This window comes from Myxocyprinus asiaticus, chromosome 2 (genome assembly GCF_019703515.2).
Source record: "Myxocyprinus asiaticus isolate MX2 ecotype Aquarium Trade chromosome 2, UBuf_Myxa_2, whole genome shotgun sequence".
NCBI classification, from domain to species: domain Eukaryota; kingdom Metazoa; phylum Chordata; class Actinopteri; order Cypriniformes; family Catostomidae; genus Myxocyprinus; species Myxocyprinus asiaticus.
In genome coordinates this window covers 20,988,324-21,009,130 of record NC_059345.1, presented here as the reverse complement: position 1 = coordinate 21,009,130, position 20,807 = coordinate 20,988,324, and the positions used below count along the sequence as shown (strand labels likewise).

Below are 20,807 nucleotides of genomic sequence, written 5' to 3'. Positions count from 1 at the left end.
CTTTAATCATAGATGAGTTAAACTTACATGTAACTAGTTAACGTTACTTAATTTAAGTTCAGTTTACTTGAGACAAATAATTGTTTACTTAGAAAAAGCATGCAAACTGATTGCCTTGAAAAATCTAAGTAAGGTCAGCTAATTAGATTTTACAGTGTACCTTATCAAAATGAAACATCTTTAAAAGTGTCAACAGTCAGAGATGGCAGTGCCAGGAAATCCTATTAGGACATTAGTATGAAGACATTTGCCCTTTACATATTTACCACTATGTTTAGATAATATATGATAGTTGGCGAAAGATAATGTCTCCCCCAAGAATGACATTTTGCAAGGTTGGAACAAAGTTTCTTTATCAGTTTAACAGTTATTTTGGCACTGAAATTGTACCCAGATTACTTTGACACCTTTCCAATTTCCATCAGTTTTTCTCATGTCTTCAACCAGATTTACAGGTGAAATGATCTGGTCTCTTTTTAACGATGATCTAAAAAAATATGGCCATGAAAACACAAACAACTTGTTTGCATATTTGCGCACACAAATTGAAACCACCTCTGTCATGTCAAATTCACATGTTTACTTTTACAGAGTCTGACCATACTTCATCTCGACCCAGTCAGGTTTATCTTGGATGTTGTTTTAAAAGCAGAAACTCAACCACTAGCCAAATGCGGATTTTGTGTAAGGAACCCAAACAGAGGAAAAAAATACTGAGTAGACAAGGGGGAAGGAATGGGGCTAAAGAGCAAGGGGGGAATAAGCACATGTTTTTCCTCAAAGGTTTTCAACTATTTGCTGCAGATTCAGATACAGGAAGTGAGTCCAAAAGCAAGGGTTGTGCGGTGGATGAGGGGTCCTCATGAGGGTTGAGGAAATACAAAGAGGAAGCTGGTGCGTGATTAGGAAATCCAGTTGGGGTAAAGTGCATTGAGAGTAGTGGTTGTAATTTCCACTTACAATTTAATTGACAGAAATGACAATATTTACGAAAGGCTTGAGGAGCGGCAAGTCAGGAGTCAATATGGAACACCAGTGGTTTCATACATTTCTAATTAGTGAGATTAATGTAATTATGGTGGTATAAAAATCTGTAATTTTACCTTTAGAAAAATATAACATGAAATTGAACATTGTATAAAATTGAAGGCATACTGTGACTTTTTATAAAGGTTGTTGTACCGAACTGTACACATAAACCAGCGAGCTCTAATCAACATGCTATCAACAAGTAAACCTTCATGCCATAAGTACACATAGTCCACTCTCAGTAAAACAGTGCAGTTCACAAGATACATCATTTACTTTAGGAAGCCACTGCCTTTATCTTTTGCTTGATAAATATTAATAGACTTTCCATATTTGTCACAGTGACTAAGTGTATTAGGAGAGAAAAAGGTTGGACCGTGTGAAGCTTGTTGTTTCGAATTGATGCAACTGTAATAAATTTCTCTTGGAGTCAACATAGAAGATGCTTATTTAGTCACTCAAAAGTTTTTATAATCAACAACCAAGACAACCATTTTCTGCGCTGAACCCATCCAGCGGTAAGGCAGTTCAGGAACTGGGGCAATTCTCTTTTGGTCCAGCCAAGTAGCCAGTGGTGAAACCTCTCATGCACATAGTGCTCTGCAACTCTGCTGAAAATTCATCGTCTTACGGTTCAAACTGGTTATACCAGTATATAAGTCAACCACACTGCTGGAGCAATGTCTCTGGTATGCTGTAATTAAATGCTATATTTATATAGTTCAAATTGTGCTGGTTTTGTGTTTAATAAGGCATTTGCAGCCAAACCAAGAAAGTACCAAATGATTCTCCATAAATTGATCCAACAAGGCAAGCTATGCAGTGATTAACATCCTGATGACATCTTCATGGAAGGGCACTTGTGTTCATAAAGGGGTCATCCATGACTATGGACAGCTGGTTACAGAAACAGCGCTTCTTGAGTCACAATTTCCTCTGTTAAGGCAACACCAGGAGCCAGATTCAAATACACAGATTTAGATTAGGTACTTTTGGGCCAGATTTCTAACAGTGATCTGTGGAAAACATAATTGAAGTGTCTGGATACTGTCCTTGCCTTTAGTTAACTTTGAAGAGGCCAAAGTAGTGTTTGCCTGACACCTGCAGACTGAAAGAACCTCCAGTGACGGCCTTAAGCTCAGCACCCTTGTTCAGGCGTAGGAGGCCAGAGACCTGGCAAGGCTTTAGGAAGTGGAACTTGTGTGAGCCAGATGCTGGTGTGGTTCCGTACCCCTCCATGCACTGGAGCAAGGGCCCATTAGAGACAGACACTTCAAGCTTCACATACTGACTCTGGTTCTCGTTGAAGTGCACCTGGGGGTGGAAGCACAGACAGTGCCAAACCACAGGAGAAAGAGGACAAGTGAAACAGGAATGTTATGAGAGATCATTTCAGAGAAGGAGACATAACAGAAAGGAGGCTGAAATAAGAACCAGAGAAAGGCCTTCAATAGGCCTTTAATAGGGAGCAATTGATATTCTGGTTAATGATTAAACCAGAAACCACCAATAAGAAAACCGTTTTAAAGGAATAGTTCACCCAAAAATGAAAATTCTGTCATGAGAATAGAATGTCATAAGAATGTAAAGCATTGCTACAATCTGGATGGATGTTTATGTTATCTGTTTGGCAAAGATGTTTACCTGCTATAATGCTTGGACATGTTTTCTGATAGAGTTTTTTTTGTGTTTTTTTTTCTTTTTCTCCCAATTTGGAATGCCAAAAGGCTTGAGCACGTTGCCACGGAAACATAGCATGTGGAGGCTTCACGCCATCCACCGCGGCATCCACGCTCAACTCACCACGTGCCCCACCGAGAACAAACCACATTATGGTGCCCACGAGGAGGTTACCCCATGTGACTACCCTCCCTAGCAACCAGGCTAATTTGGTTGCTTAGGAGACCTGGCTGGAGTCACTCAGCATGCCCTGGGATTTGAACTAGTGAACTAGCGGAGTCCAGGGGTGGAAGCCAGCGTCTTTTACCACTGAGCTACCCAGGCCCCCCTTCTGATAGGGTTGTTGAAGCTTATATTGGTTGTCATGCTTGTATGAATCAAATAATTCTTGAGTGTTAATCGTAATGTATCTACGTTGTTGGGGGAAGTTACTGTGACATATTTACTAATGTGTATGACTTCTGAAATTGACTTCTTGTAATGGTTATATTGCATATAATTAGGGATGTCCCGATACCATTTGTTTGAGACCGAGTACGCGTACTGATACTTTTTGTTTGGTACTTGCCAATACCGAGTCCGACATCTATTCACACAAAATGGTGTTTAAATAAATTAATTCATATAAATTTAATCAAAGTATAACAATACATTTTCAAAATGATATTGTATTATTTTAATCAATTTATTCAGAACCTCACAGCACAATCTAAAAAACATTGGAGTTATATTTTATAAAATAAAGTGCTGCACTACCGAGCATCACAGATGTAAGATATTGCTTAAATATAATAATAATAATAATAATATTGATTTATTATTATTATTATTAGATGTAGAAGTAGTAGTATAACAGTGAATATTACATTTCTGTCATACTTTTATATTTAAATTGAGCTTTTATTTTGAAGTGTTTCTGTGTTGTTATGACCAAGGAGCTCTGACATTATGACCAGCATCCTACTCTGGAAAAGCCGGTCGCTACGTGACAAAGTGATAAACCACAAAGGCTGCTATTTAATTAAATTATTAAGTATGTTCTCTTTTTGTGCCTCGTGCTACAAAGTTAATTTCCGCTCTGTTTGCTGTCATCTGCTTTAAACAGAGTACTCGATGCTCATGACGGTGTTCCCTGCATGACATGTACGTAATGACATTTGTACATCACATGGTATCGGTTTTTGGTATCTGAGCATTTTTACATGAGCATGGTATCGGACCCAATACCGATATCGGTATCGGGACATCCTCACACAAGCATAATATTTTCATGTTTAATAAAGTATATTTCATCCCCGTCATTATTGGATCCTCTCGATCTTCATCAAAGCAAGTAATATTTCAGTTTTAAATGTTTAATCGTATAACAAAATATCAACATGAAAATAGAACATTATGACTCCAGCTCTGAAAATCTCCCAGTCATGATCACACACAGGCGATGTCCAGGTATCAAATCATGATATTCATCCAACAGAGGAGCAGTGCCGAAACATGACTGTTGTAAAGTGTTCTTCCGCAAATTGCTTGCAATTTTAAGTTTCAATCACAGATGTCGCTAGATAGCACAAAGGTATGTAGTGCAGCTTTAAAAGTATACTCAGTTTAGGAATTAATCATACATAAGGTGTGTGTGACCACTTTTCGATGACATTTCACCAATTGAATCGTCTTCAGCTGACTCCACTGAAAGACTTTATTGTGATGCTCCACACTCCAGCTCAGTAGTTAAGCTGGACTGCCAACCACCAATAAACATCACAAGAAGAAGAAACACTTTGCCTGACAGCGCTATGGATCGTTAAAACATTTAACTATACTGAACAAAAATATAAACGCAACATGCAACAATTTCAAAGATTTTACTGAGTTACAGTTCATTTAAGGAAATCAGTCAATTGAAATAAATTCATTAGGCCCTAATCTAATCTAATCAATGCATATGGAAAATTTCTGGGATCTTTTATTTCAGCTCATGAAACATGGGACCAACACTTTACATGTTGCATTTATATTTTTGTTCAGTGTAAATAGTACATAAATAAACAGCATGTTGTTGATGTCTGAGTTGCTGTTGTGTTCAGTCGATTGCTGTATTGCATTGTCAGTCCTGTCTTGTTCGGTAAACAATTATATATATCAGCCAGATAGCTAGCTAGCGGCTACCGAGGACCATTACCAGTTGCCACTAGCCTGCTAATACTTTCTAACAGGCTTATTTCATGACTGTGATTTAGTTAGCTAGATGTGTGTATAACTTTGCCGAACTGCTTGCGCTTTTAGCTAAACATACCTGATCCAATCGTCTAGATGTAGAACATTGGCTAAATATAAAAAATTACTCAAAAGTTTATCATTGATATCGAAAATATATATATATTTGTTATAAATATTATCATTTTATCACCCAGCCCTAACTTAGTTATAGTGGAAAGCTCTCATTTGCATGCTGACAGGTGCAACGAGAAGCTCGTTCATAATGCCCTGTGCTTAAACAAAAAAAGCACATGCTCTTGTGTGAACAACGAGTTCTCGCATAAACATAAACATGTGAGCGAGCTTTTCTCATGCACTCTCAAACATGCAAATGAGAGCCATGGCAGAAGTCAAGATTTTTACTGTAAAATAATTAACATTTTAGGTTGTTTCTCACAACAACAAAAAAATGTTTTGCCTTCAGAAGTCTTGGATTATGACACAAGAGTCAAATGGACTACATTTATCATACTTTTGGGTCCTTATTTAAGCTTTAAATTGAGTCACTACCAACTGCCAGTGTATTTAAAAGACAGACCGGGACTTCTCCTTTTGTGTTCTGCATAAGAAAGAACGTGAGTTTGGAACGACATGAGGTTGAGTAAATTATGGAAGAATTGTTACTTTTTGGTGAACTATTCTTTAAGTAAGCAGTGCTACCAATAGACAGGTTATAACCATTTGCCTTAAGAAAGATGGAAGTAAATGATAACAGTGTGTCAGAATACTGTATATGCTAAGTGAAGCAGTGTGTCAGGAAAGTTTACAGAAAGTTGTTTCCATTAAACTCACTTGACAGTAAAGGAAGTAGACGCCGTTGCGCTCCACTTTGAAGGTGCCGGTGTCTGGATTGTAATGAACTGCCCTGCTCATATTCAGGTGCTCCTCAGTCCATCCTTTAATGACTCCCTCATTCCCCACTAGGACACACAAACGCACACACACACACTATTAGAATATTCCATATGACACATAGTTTTAGAGAATATTCCACATGATGCACATTGTAAGTGGTCCTTCCCCATAACTCACCATTTTGGGCGGAATCTTTGGTTACTGTTGAAAAATGAGATATTTATTAGGCTGAACACTTGGATGGAGAGACAGAATAGCCATTGGGTGTTCCATTGATAGATTAAGTGATTTGAAATAATGTCCACTTACTCTCAAAATGAGAGGCCACTTTGCGTCCATTTCCTTTTTTCCCTCCCACTTGCAAGATAAAAGACAAAAGAGAGGCATGTTTTGGACAAAAGACAAAACTCTCTGTGATGAAGATTAGAGTGTGGAGATCCTGCAACTTCCAGCAATTAACAGCTGTGCAGATGCAAACATCATGGATTAATCTAGAATAATTTATCTACCAGCTGAGGCCCTGATTGTCAAAGCAGATGGTCAAATATTTCCATTCAGCTTGGCTCTGCACTTCTCTTAGCCGTTGTTTTTAGCCACAGCCAGCATGCAAAATATTTTCTACATTTCACCCCATCAGCTGGTTCCAGTCAACAAAGCAAAGGAAAAGAGACAAAAAAAAGAAAAAAAAAAAAAGAAAAATGGATTGCTGGATCTTTCCTAACCTTTCTCATGCAAAAAAAAAAAAAAAAAGTCTGTCTATGAAATGGAATAGAATAACAGCTATGGCTACCGTTCAACTTAATGCAATAATTCAAACAAACCACCGTGAGAAATGGGAGATTTCTGCCCCTCTCCAGAGTCTCTAGAGTCTCGCCACTTGGGAGCTGCCTGAACTCCTACTAATCTGTCAAAATGTGTATTGACTGTACATTTACTGTACATCTCAGACTTCAAAAGGAACCTCATAGAAATAGTTAGCCTGACTGTTATTTCTGGCTGACCGGTTCAACCTGAAGCCTGACTGTCCCCAAGGGGCACTATTTTGGGCTAAAAAAACAATATATTTTGAGGAATGATTGTGGATAAGTATTCTTGCTCTGAAATCAAACAGCCGTCAGGTGTCAGCTGAAGACTTGCGGCTGTTCTTTAGACTTCTGATGGTTCATCTGTTTTGGAGTAATGTTTATTTTGCTGATCTTTGTGACCATAGCTCCTCCTTTCTGTTGTTTTTGCCCTGTTGGCACAATTTTTTTCACATTGCACTTGGGAGACCAGCCTCAGATGCCTTATCGCATAACTGCAACAGAATTCAAGGCAAAACTGAAGTAAGTCGACTGCCAATTAAAACTATTTCAGGCTTCAATGCAGGGGTCACTTGTTTTAGAATGTTTCTGAAACCAAAGTGCCCTTGTGGTCCTTGTGCCAGTTGGTTTTTGCCGGGTGCGTGTCCATCCAGCTCAAACCTATAATTTTTCCTGTCATTCAGCCTGCTGCCTACTGCTTCCTGTTGTGGCTTTTGGAAACATGTGCCCAATGGTTTACCCAATGTGCCTTGCTGTCCAAAACGCTTTCGTCTCTGTAAATATTGCGTGCAAACACTAAAGATCATCCTTCTGCAGCTGCACAGACTGCAGGTGATCCAAGGTTTTTCTAGTCTCTACAACAGCTGTCGTGTTACGGCAACACTGCTTTAATAGTGTTTTTAATACATTTCCTGCAGTTTTATTCAATGATAGTTCACCTAAAAATACAAATTTGCTCATCATTTACTCACCCCTCATGCCATCCCAGATTTGTAATGTTCTTTTTTTGAACACAAACATAATTTTTTAGAATAATATCTCAGCTGTGTTGGTCCTTACAATGATGATCAAAACTTTGAAGCTCCAAAAATCACATAAAGGCAGCATAAAAGGAATCTACACAACTCCAGTGGTTTAATCCACGTCTTCTGAAGCGATATAATAGGTGTGAGTGAGAAAAAGATAAATATTTAATTCCTTTTTACTATAAATTTCCACTTTCAAATTCTTTCACATCCTGAAAGTGAAAATGGAGATATAGGGTAAAAAAGGATTGAAATATTGATCTGTTTCTCACCCAAAGTGACTGCATTGCTTCAAAAGACATATATTAAACCACTGGAGTCTTTTGGATTATTTTTATGCTGCCTTTGTGATTTTTGGAGCTTCAAAGTTTTGATCACCATTCACTTGCATTGTAAGGACCTACAGAGCTGAGATATTGTTCTAAAAATCTTCATTTGTGTTCAGCAGAAGAAAGAAAGTCATACACATCTGGGATGGCATGAGGGAGAGTAAATTATGAATTTTAATTTTTGGGTGAACTATCCCTTTAATTGGCAGTCTGCGTGTGATATGGTAACAGATGCCATAATCCAATCATTACAATACATTTTTTGTTATTGTTCATAAAGTAATATTTTATCGTTGAGTTTGGTTTTTACAAGTGTTGGGTAAATTGCTAAAAAATAACAACACTACAAGTTACTAATTACAACACTAAAATTGTAATCGGATTACTTTAATTCATCGAAAAAGTACATTAATAATTATTTTACTTTTAAGGTACTTTTTAAAACAGAAACGTTTTTGTTTTTCCACTCAACATATTCAAAATCAAAGTCTATATTTCCTCTCATTCGTTGTCGCACACAAGTCATACACTCCACATCATATGTTTCTCCCTAACAAGAGAGATGCTCTTTGGCTGTCACAGAAATACAAACAGATGTACATATGAACATAAAGCCCCAGTCACACTAGGCATTGAGCACGCAAAATTATTTCGGACATCGCAACAGAGCAGGATATGATGTCACGCACGAGGGCTTCGGGTTTTAATAAATAATAAATCACAAATAATATCATATTTACAATGTTTAAATATACCATCTATTCACTTTCCAGCAAAAATAAAACATGCAGCTTTGAAATATGTATCCTTTGAATTGAGCCAAGTGGTATGTCACGTTTCGATCTTCTATTGGTCACACGTCTTCTCGTCAGGTCAGAGTTCACCACATTTGAACTTTTGTATGCAGCGTAGTGTGAAATTTCTTTGCATGAGGTTGCATTTCTGGTCTCCTGCGTTCTGAGGTGTTTGAATAGAACTGAATGGAGTGCGAAGTGTAGTGTGACTGCCCCTTTACTCATGTTTTAAAGGTATTCTACATAAATAATATTATAATAGTAAGCAATACACTTAATTGAAAGTTACAAGAATTTAAAATGTAATGCCTTACACTGCTTTTTAAACAATTAGAAAAGTAATTAGATTACAGTAACTAATTACTTTCATCTGATTACACCCAACACTGGTCTTTACTAATCAGCTTTGAATGCATGTCATTAAATGATTTGTGCCTGACATTATGACACATGATATGCTTTAGTACCATCTCTGCGGAACCTATGACTCTCCAGTAGTTCGCGTTTTTCAAGGATGAGCTGGAAGATGGCCTTACGCTGCATATTCACCTGCAAGGGAGAGAAATAACGAGTGTGAGAAGAAGAAAGAATAAAAATGTCATCGTGCTCATCAGATTTTGCAGACAGAGATGGGAGACAGATGTAACCAGCGTGACTGGGCCAAGAATGGAACCTAAATATGTGTCAGGTCCAAGCAGGCGACAGGGGAGAAACACTGCAGGCTTCTACACTGCCTGGCCAAAAAAAAAAAAAAAAAAAAAAAAGTTGCATAATTTAATATTTTGTTGGACCGCCTTTAGCTTTGTTTACAGTGCGCATTCATCATGGCATTGTTTCGACAAGCTTATGCAATGTCACAACATTTATTTCCATCCAGATCTGCATAAATGTTTGGCCGGGATCTTGCACTGATAACGGGGAGTTGAATCACTCTGTAAAGTCTTTTCCAGCACATCCCAAAGACTTTCAATAGGGTTAAAGTCAGGACTCTGTGGTGGCCAATTCATGTGTGAAAATTATTCCTCATGCTCCCTGAACCACTCTCACAATTTGAGCCTGATGAATCTTGGCATTGTCGTCCTGGAATATGCCCGTGCCGTCAGGGAAGAAAGAATTCATTGATGGGATAACCTGGTCATTCAGTACATTCAGGTAGTCAGCTTACTTTATTTCATTGCATGACGTTGCTGAGCCTAGACCTGACCAACTGAAGCAACCCCTGCATCATAACACTGCCTCCAGAGGCTTGTACAGTGGGCACTATGCATGACCGGTGCATCGCTTCATGCGCTTCCCTTCTTACCCTGACACACACATCGCTTTGGAATAGGGTAAATCTGGACTCATTAGACCACATGACCTTTTTCCATTGCTCCACAGTCCAATCTTTATGCTCCCTAGCAAACTGAAGTAATTTTTTCCGATTAGCCTCACTAGCAAGTGGCTTTCTTGTAGCCAGCTGTTTAGTCCCAATCCTGTAAGTTCTCGTCACACTGTGTGTGTGGAAATGCTTTTACTTTCACTATTAAACATTGCCGTTGAGTTCTACTGTCGATTTTTTATAATGTGACTTCACCAAGCGTTTTAGTGATCTCCGATCATGATCATTCAAGATTTTTTTCTGCAAAGCTGACAGTTCACTTCTATCCTTCCAGGTTTTAATAATGCTTTGGACAGTTCTTAACACAATTCCAGTGATTTCAGCAATTTCCTTAGCTGTTTTCTTTGCTTGATGCAGGCCAATAATTTGCCCCTTCTGAAACACAGTATCATCTTTTCCACGACCACGGGATATGTCTTCCGACATGGTTGTTTAAGAAATGAGAAGCTACACACTGCATCAGTTAGGGTTAAAAGAATTGTTGCCAGCTGAAACATATGGTTTGGTGGTTGTTGGTGTAGAAAAACTAAATTGTATCCAAGACAAAAAAAAAATTCCAAAACGGCAATTGCGAGTGGGGTGGCCAGGCATCGGTCCATGGTGGCCACGGCCACCCCCTAGCTCCGCCCCTGCAAACAAACAGTCACCAGAAGCTTGGCAAACACTGAATCTCAGTTTTTAATAGGTCAACCACTTCCTCTAAATGAAAACCGGTAACAACACCTTGCAATATTTTTTTTTCCGTAATGCTAGATATTCCTGGAATGCTTCTTTGTTAAAAGCAAACTTTAAATAAAGTGGGAAAGAAAAAGCTGATAAACAATGTGACCAGCATGTGAAAGCTTTGTCAGCAGTTTAACAAATGTCTAGCGACAGGAGCTGTGGTTGTGCGTAGAAGTGAAGAGAGTACCTGCCCATCTGGAGTTTGCATCTGTGCAATTATGCAAAGAGCATTGAGATCTACACTCACCTTATGGGGTGTACACAGACTGTACTGCAAAGCTAAAGTCAAAGTCATGCTTCCCTACAGGATCATAATCACAATAGACACCACTGAGGAGGTTCATCAATGTGGGATTTTCACAGACCAATTCTTAACGAACATCTTGAATATTTAGTAACATCCTCTCGTCCTTGTGTGCGCCAGCTGAATCAGCGCTCTGCTTGCACATCTTTAAATCACTCCGCAGTGCGTGGCAATTCCTGCGCGTCAACTTTTAAATGTGCGCAGCGCCACAACAAAACTCATGACAAAGAGTGAACAAATGCTCTAAATTGTAGCTTACATGTCGCAAATCATTTAACCATAATTACACAAATGTTTTTACGAGGCACGGTGCTTAAAAGGCTACGTCCATTGGCTTTAAAACACGCCTGTGCCAAGCAGTATAAAATTTCCAGTAAACTGCCCTAAACATGGAGCAAAATTGGCAACAGAGCCTATCACACTTGGCAGCGCCTTTAGAAACTAAATAGGCCATAACTCACAGCATCCTGCGCGCAAAGTCTGGAAGGAACATAAAAACGCTTCCCGCAGACCCCCAGCGGTGCCGCAGCAGTATGTTTGTGTAATCAAGTGCCTCTCAATAATATGATTACATTCATCAAGATATACCTCTCTAAAACCCGTATGAACTTTCAAAGACGTTTCCTGGTCGGGACGATAAGAGAGTGTTGCATAACCTCGTGATTAAAACAAAAAACATAATTACTAAAATACTGGATAATTAGTGTTGACTACATGGAGAAGTGTATTGATAAATATGCTTGAGAATGCATGAAGTGTGCAAGACTTGGCATGCATTTGGAGAACAGAGAGAGAGAGAGAGAGAGAGAGAGAGAAAAAAAAAAAAAAAACCCAATCACGTTTACCTGCTCTAAGCGCTCTTGCAGAGTTTTGAAAGACCTGGACAGGTCCCGCGTTTGTCGCAATGTCCACACTGTAAATACTGCACTGCACACGGCGAGAGACAGCGCGAGCACGGCCATGAGCGACCAAACCAAGCGCAGTGTGCGGATGCGTCTCCTCGGAAGAATTCGCTGCATTTTTGCGCACGCGGATAGTTTACCGTTCTAGAGCTTCCACATCAGTCATCCTGTCCATATTCCACGCCGACATCTCTTGAGCCGGTCTGGTAGGTCCCATGCGCGAGAGCTTCACCAACTCGGAGCGCAAATGCAGATGTTGCAGCGCGGTCAGTGCAAACCTACACACGTTGCAAGATTGACCCCAGTAAACAGAACTGTCTGCGTGTATTGCATCAATTGCAGCTGGCCTCAAAAATATTGCATTATTCCTGTCATTCTTGTGCAGAGAGTTGACAGTAGTAGAGCAATACCCTGGGATTTGGATTTTATTCGCAGTCTTCAATGACCTGTTTCTTGGACATGACTTCCTCGTGTTGTCTTTGATAAATAGAGCATGGTCTAGTCGATTAGAGGTTTCATTTTAAAGCACTTTTGTGTCCAGGCACTCAAGTATGCACTGCAGGGAAGTGAGTCCTGCACAGCAGTGGAAAAAAGATGTCCTTCCCCCTCGTGCGGTGCCAAGTATTCTTATTCTGTAGTGAAAAACTATTCAGCTCTGTCCTGCCTCAAATCAACAAGTGCATTTTTGTGCATCTTTTCATTCCACACACAATTTGCTCCCTTAGTTTTGGGGGAGCATTTAACTTTCAGAGAGCCACTATAGCAGAATTGCAACATTTGTTTCAATCAATTAAAAATGTACACTCACTGAGAACTTTATTAGAAACACCTGTACACCTACTTATTCATATTATTATCTAATCCACCAATCATGTGGCAGCAGTTCAATGCATAAAATCAGACAGATAGGGGTCAGGAGTTTCAGTTAATTTTCACATCAACCATCAGAATGGGGAAAAAATTGATTGATTTGGACCATGGCATGATTGTTGGTGACAGATGGGCTGGTTTGAGTATTTCTGTAACTGCTGATCCCCTGTTATTTTCACATATTAGCAGTCTCTAGAGTTTACTCAGAATGGTGTCAAAATCAAAAAACATTCAGTGAGCAGCAGTTCTGCAGCTGGAAACGCCTTGTTGATGACAAGGTCAACAGAGAATGGCCAGACTGGTCTGAGCTGACAGAAAGGCTACGGTAACTTAGATAACCACTCTGTACAACTGTAGTGAGCAGAAAAGCATCTTAGAATGCACAACACGTTGAACCTTGAGGTGGATGGGCTACAACAGCAGAAGACCACTTCAGACACTTTATTAGGACCACAGTGTTCCTAATAAAGGGCTGAGTGTGTGTATTTCATTTATTAAAATGGTAAAAAAAAAAAAAAAAAAAAAAAAAAAAATACACATAACAATAGCTGACACTCTGAAATGTTTCACAAGCTTTGGTGGGAGAAAAAAAATGCATATTTAATATCAAACTCGCTAAAGTCACACAAAAATTACCCCAAAGCAAAATATGCGTATTTAAAATAAATAAATAAATAAATTGTACGTAAGTGGTTTCCAAATTAATAATAATAATAATAATAATAATAATAATAATAAAAATACAAATAAAATTTCACTTTCAAGAAGAAAAAAAATAGGCCTAATACATCATCAATATCAATGCTTGGGTCACTGAGGGTTAATTATGAATTAGATAAATCTGTAGTGAAGTACAGAGTTCTGATGAATTAAACAAAATTACATCATATAGGCTACAATTTATAAATGACATATTTTCTAATAGTGAAGTACTGGTTGAATTCCTCAGTTAAGTTCTCTGAACAAAGTGCAAAACCCATGAATTCTCAGCACGTCACGCATTGAGTTCTCTCAGTAATCACATGATGGCGCTGTTGTCTAAGATGTGGGAACTGCAATATAGTTCTCTCAAAAAGGAATTTCAGCAACTCAAAACATGTGGTTGGCCGAGTACAGTCGGAACAGTGGGACAGTTGAAACACTGTGAATATTTCGCTTCTAATGCAAGTTTGAACTTTAATTTTCAGTATGCATATTCACATTAGTATCCTCTCTCTGTGTGTAAAATTTGAAGAACATAGTCCACATTGATGAGAAAATATAATAATAATATTTATTTTTTATATTAATCCTCTTTCATTGTGAATAAATCATTGTTTCTGTATGACCATGAAAGGAAACTTTGCTTATTGTAATTATTGAATTGTCTACCTTTTATTAATGTATTTTGGGATATCTTGGATGTAAAGTCACAAAGAAAATCAGGCAAGCATGCAAGTTGATCAGCAGGGGATCACTGTTACCTGTGCCATAAGAAACATGGTTGCCAAAACAAGAATTTTGTTAGCTTTTATTCAGTCAGAAAGTTTAGATAAGCAAAACAAATTAATGAATTAAGATAGATATAATTATGCAGTGTAAATTATTTTATAAAGTAGATTTAGTCAAAGTATGATTGTAAATGTGTATTTTTGTGGTTTGCATGTGTGTGCATGTCACAGCATGCCTCGTATCAGGGTGAGGAAAACTAAGAGTATTTCCAGCTGATGTGTTAGAAATTATACATATGCAAGCATTAGAAATATTTGAAAACAATCACAGAATATAAAATGTGTCCGTATATTTCATTTAAGTTAGGCATAATGCCTTATTTGGCACATTACAAAATGAGTGTTACAACTGTCCCGGGGTCGTGCTACAACTGTACCTGGTATGACGACAGTTGTAACAAAAGCGCTCCTTGTCTTTAAACACAAATTGTAGAAAATAGGAACAATGTATGCAGGTTTTTGGCATTTATTTTGTTAGTAGACCGATAAAGGTATCTTGTGAAAAAAAGGCTATTCTGCTCTGTATTTGTGCAGTACAGCAAAAAGTGTTACAAATGTACTCGGTCTGCCTATTAGTGATTGCAGCCCAAATGTGAATTTACTAAACTTTTACTGTTTAGTTTTTTCCCCCAACATTACTTTAAACCAGATACTTTAAACCAGTCTAAATTGCTTAGACAAGATTTAAAAAATAATAATAAAAAAAACACAGTCAAAACCTGAACAGATGTCATTTTATTCATGGCCTTCAGAACGGAAAACAACAGATCTCTACAGTACATTGGATACAGCAGCTTGTAATAAGGTAACTTTTGCTGGTTATCTTCACAATAAGGGTACACAGCATTTTGTAAAGTGCTACAAAATAACAGTTCCTTTTTGACAGGTCATAATTTTGTTGGGGGCGTGGTCGTGTGTCTGTCTGCGGGAGAGGTAGAGCAGTAAGGCTCGTCACCTGGGCTGTCATTATCATTAACACCTGTCTCTTGTTATAGTGATGGCAGAGGGAGACCTGAAAAGGCTGACAAGGGCATCAGTCAGCAGAAAGAGGAAGCAGAGAGAGAGTCGGCTGTGTGTGACTAGGAATATTGTTGTGAACTCATCTGTGTGTTTTGTTGGCCACAAAGAGCCCTTTTTGTTTAAGTTTTGCCTGATGCTAAAAGAGTAATAAAAATACTCAAGTTGACTGTTCCGCTGCCTCCTGACTCCTCCATTTGCCCTGAAATTATGAACTCTGTTACACTGGTGCAGAAACCCAGGATTTGGAGGATAACGTCATCATGGACCCTTCACTGGATGAAGTAATCAAGTCCCTCTCCAGCATCCAGCAAGACCAACGTCAAGCCCTCATGGATTTATGACTGGAGCAGGAACAGCGTTTCCAACTCCTGCTCCAGGCTCAAGTGGAGGATCGGGCGTTCTGGAGCCTGATCACCAGAGGTGGGGCTGCAGCTGCAACTCTGGAGCCCTCAACCCTGGTAACCCTCATCAAGATGGGGCTGGGTAATGATCCCGAGGCCTACCTCGAATTATTTGAGAAGACGGCCAAGGTGTGGAGATGGCCATCCGACCAGTGGGCGGCCTGCCTGTTACCTCTGCTCTCGGGGGAAGCGAAGCTAGCGGCCCAGCAACTTCCTGCCGCCAGCCTCCTCAACTACAGAGACCTAAAGAAGGCGATCGTGCAACCGTAGTCTGGAGCAGAACCGCCAGCACTTCAGGACCCTGGAGTTTTGGAAGCATGGCCGCCCGTTTGCTTTTGCGCAACAACTCCGGGATGCCTGTCGAAGATGGCTGCTTGCTGAGGGAACCCCCGACGCTGTGGATATCGTCGACCTGGTGACACTGAAGTAGTTCATCTCTCAGCTCCCTCGGGGGATAGCCAAGTGGGTCCAGTGCCACCACCCGGTGTTGCTGGAAGAGGACCTCCAGCTAGCAGAAGACTACATGACGGCATTTCCGGGAGGCAGCGAACCCAAGGCTCTGTCTTCTCTCTCTTTCTCTCCTACCTCTCAATCCTGCCCCTCCTGTTTCCGTCCTGTTCCGGCTCCCCGGAAGTGGGGAGAAGCCACACCCAAACCCAACGCTCATACAGCAGCTTGAATGGGGAAAACCCTGTGGAGGCTTGCAGGACCTCTTGAATTGCAAATAACAGGGCATCGAGGTTTTATTAAATCATTCCACCAACCTGTCTGTTTGTGGGTGGTAAACACTGGTGCGAATCAATTTAATACCTAACAATTCGTATACTTTGCGTAGTGTTCATGACATAAAGGTAGTGCCTTGATCAGTGAGGATTTCTTTTTGAACCCCCACTCGGGAGATAATTCTGAAAAGTGCCGCCGCAACTACGTGCTGAGATGTTGCGCAGGGGCACTGCTTCCGGATATCGTGTTGCATAGTCCACCTGAACCAATACAAAGCGATGCCCACGTGCGGTCCGCTCTAATGGCCCGATGAGGTCCATGCAAATTTTTTGAAGGGGACCTCGATTAGCGGTAGAGGGTGCAGTGCCGCTTTTGGGGTGGCCGGTGGATTCACCAACTGACATTCACAGCAAGCCGCTCACCACTTGCGAACATCACCGTGAATGCCTGGCCAAAAACAACGGGCCATTATTCGGTTAAGTGTTTTCTCGTGACCTAAATAGCCAGCCATTGGATTATATAGTGAGCCACCTGGAAGAGGGTTTCCCCTTCTATTCGGTACTAATAACTGGTTGTATTTTCTTTTGTTTGAGTGTCCTGCGTCACTCGATACAACCGATCTTTAATCATTTAAAAATATGGGTACGTGAGTGCGATGCCAGGCTGGAGTTGTTGACCATCGATGACTCTCACTTGGTCAAACGTGTGTTTGAGGGACTCATCACGTGACTCCACCGCCCCCCTGACCCCCAATAAACATCACTGTGGTCACATATGAGTATATACACAAAAAAAATATTTTTTTTTTAGAATATATATATTTTATATATACATATATATAAATAGTCACACACATTTATACCTCCACCTCTTTCTCCCATAGTCTCTTGATAGAAGTTAAAGCTCCATCCCCCAGACTCTGAATTAGCAGGGAGTAATACACTGATGCCTCATGACTTTTTCCAAAAGCAGTTATCACCATTTCCAGAGTATCTGCCGATTTAAGGGGGTGTATGCTACTCCCAAAAATAGTACAGAGCAGGTGGCACAGTTGTAAATACCTATAAAATGAGATCTGGGAATCCCAAAATGTTGAACCAAATTTTCAGAAGATCTAAACACTCCACTATCATATAGGTCACCGAGTGTAGTAACCCCCATCACAATCCCCTCTGACCAGCAGAAAAGGGACTTTTTAATACATAATTTTGGATTCTGCCATATGCTCAAGGCAACATTTATTCAAATGTCCGAATTAAACACTCTGGACACTTTTGTCCATACCGAGTGCAAATGTGAGATAACGGGGTGTAACTTAACTTCTACAATTAATTTGATAGGCTTTGCAATGGAGAAATAGGGGCAAGAACTTCCTGTTCAATACAAAACCAGGGAGTGGCTCTCTCAGGTGGAAGTGACCAATGAGCCAAATGTCTGAGACCCAACGCATAATAATAAAACAAAATCTTGGGTAGGCCTAGCCCACCTTTGTCAATCGGCCTATGTAACTTACTGAAATGTAATCTGGGACGTTTACCATTCCAAATGAAGGACTTCGCTATGCTATCAAACTGCTTAAAATAAGAGTGGGATACATCTACAGGGAGAGATTGTAGCAGGTAGTTACATTTTGGAATACAATTCATTTTAACAACATTAACCTTCCCAATCATAGATAAATGTAATGAAGCCCACCTGCCCACATCACTCGAAAACCTTTTTATTAAAGGGTACAAATTACTAAATCAGACAAATTTGCTGGGAATAAAATGCCCAAATACTTAATGCCCTGTTAGGGCCACTGGAAGGCACCTGGCTGAAAAGCCATTACTGGTCAAAACGCTGTCAGAGCCAAAGCTTCGGACTTTCAGACCAACTGACTCTGTAGCCTGAGAACTTAGAAAAGGAATTAATAATTCTGTGGAGGCAGATCTAATAGGGTCAGAGACAAATAACAAAATATCATCTGTGATAATATTCTGAGCGTATGCGCCATACCTCCTGCCACCACCCCTGGAAAATCATCTTCCTTTCTTATTGCGGCTGCTAATGGTTCCAGGGCAAGACAGAACAGTAATGGGGAAAGAGAGTCCTATCCAGAGTAAAATAATCGGAAATTAATCCATTTGTTTGTACCACCACTACCGGGTGTCTATAAAGTAACTTAATCCATCCAATAAAAGTATTGGCAAAAGTATTAGTGAGATGGCAGCGACCGGAGTCTGATCATTTGCCAATGACCACATGATAATGATGAAACGCCTAATGTCATCAGAAGAGCTGCGGCCCCGGATAAACCCACCTGATATATATGTATAAGAGATGTCGTAACTTTACTTAATCGATTAGCCAGAATTTTTGACAATATTTTAATGTCTAGCTGGATCAGGGAAATTGGGCGGTAACTCTTACACTTGCTTGGATCCTTGTCCTTTTTAAGAATCAGACTGATCCGGGCTTGTGTCATGGTTGGCGGAAGCTTTCCATTCTTTAATGATTCCATATAAACTTCTAGCAAAAGTGGAGTCAGTTCTGTAGCATAAGATCTAAAAAATTCAATGGCAAAACCATCTGGCCCTGTAGCCTTGCCTGTAGGCAAGGCCTTAATTACCTCGCCAAGCTCCTCCAAGGTTATCTCAGATTCAAGAGGATTTTTTTACTCAGCTGTCAGTTGAGGAATTTCTAATGGTTCCACAAAGTTTCTAATATCCTCATCAGTGGATGACGACATGGAACTATAGAGATCAAGATAGAACTCTTTAAAAGCATTATTAATATCAATGGCTGAGGAAAATATTTCACCACCAGCAGATTTCACTGAAGGAATGGTAGAAAAAGACTCTGTTTTATATATCTAGCCAGAAGTTTTCCTGCCTTTTCCCGACTCAAAGTATGACTGTCTTGCCCTGAATAGCCAAAATTCCACCTTCTGTGACAAAATAGTATTTTATCTGTATTTCAATCGGGTCAATTCAGAGACCATCAGACGACATTCGGCGATTCAGCTCTGCTTCGGCATTTTTAATATTCCCTTCCAACTCTACGAGTTCTCGTACTTTGGATTTTTTTATGAATGAGGAAAACTGTATGATCCGACCCCTAAGAACCGCCTTAAGTGCCTCTCAAGCCATGCCCACAGAGGATACTGAGGACCAGCTGGTCTCCATATAAACATTGATTTCAGCCTTTAACATTTGTTGGAATTCAGGATTTTGCAAAAGGGATACATTAAAGCGCCAAGTATATGGTTTCTTTTTCTCCAAATGTGGCAACACCTCTAAACTCACCAAGGTGTGATCTGAGACTAAGATGTTTCCAATTGAGCAATCCACAACAGATGAAATGAGGGACTTGGATACATAAAAAAAAAAATATTTTCTAGAATAAATCTTATGTACTTATGAGAAAAATGATGGGTCCATACCAGATGGATTCAAAAGTCTCCAAATATCTGTAAGACCAAGATTTTTATACATCCTGTGAAACGTCAATGTTGCTCTAGGAGGCTTACACACTTTTGCTTCACTTATGACTTCACTGAGTCCATCAAAAAAGTCTCCTCCCAATATTATATCATGAGGGGTGCCAACAGCTTGCAACATCCCTTCAAGATCTATAAAAAGCCCTGATCATCAGTGTTAGGTGCGTAAATATTAGCCAAAATCAACCTTTGCCCCTGAATTTCTGCTAAAACAATAATGACTCTTCTTAATTTATCTTTAATCTGTTTGAGACATTTGAATTGTAGATGCTCTTACTTGAACCAGTACTAAATAAAATATGTCCACCCCATATATTCCCAATTTTTCAGCTTCCTGTGGGAAAAGATGCATTTCTTGAAGAAACACTATCACATTTCTTAAGTTTAAGAAAATAAATAACCTTCTTTCTTTTTATGGGGTGCCCCAACCCATTCACATTCTACGTGGAGAGAGACAATCCACTCATATTAACATCTGACATTTTGGCATGTGAGAAAAAAATAGATTGTGTGTCAAAAATAAAATTATAAAGACCATATTCCAACATTGGTGCAACAATCAACCCCCGAACATCCCCCAGAAAAAAAAAAAAAAAAAAAAACAGAAAAAGAAAAACGTGCGCATTAACCGACGGTGCCAACCGGCGTCCATCCGTCTAAACTCAAACAGTCCATGTACGCCTACGAGAGTCCCCACTACAACTTTGCCGATGGATTGCTCAAGTCTGGTGTTAGCACAAA

General features: G+C 39.6%; 1 protein-coding gene across 2 annotated transcripts in view; it reads right to left on the bottom strand.

Moving 5' to 3' along the window:
• Window positions 1–311: 311 nt before the first annotated feature.
• Window positions 312–20,807, bottom strand: part of tnfsf12 (TNF superfamily member 12) — a 32,621-nt gene continuing 12,125 nt past the window's right edge. The window contains exons 1-6 of one of the 2 annotated variants that reach the window (XM_051725084.1): window positions 12,025–12,649; window positions 9,239–9,320; window positions 6,130–6,177; window positions 5,998–6,021; window positions 5,758–5,885; window positions 312–2,343 (exon numbers count right to left, since the gene is read on the bottom strand). In XM_051725084.1, the coding sequence (XP_051581044.1) occupies window positions 2,089–2,343; window positions 5,758–5,885; window positions 5,998–6,021; window positions 6,130–6,177; window positions 9,239–9,320; window positions 12,025–12,198 (711 nt within the window). In that variant the 5' untranslated portion in view covers window positions 12,199–12,649 and the 3' untranslated portion in view covers window positions 312–2,088. Of the gene's footprint in view, window positions 2,344–5,757; window positions 5,886–5,997; window positions 6,022–6,129; window positions 6,178–9,238; window positions 9,321–12,024; window positions 12,650–20,807 lie in introns of those variants that run through there. The other variant, XM_051725083.1, reaches the window with a different exon arrangement.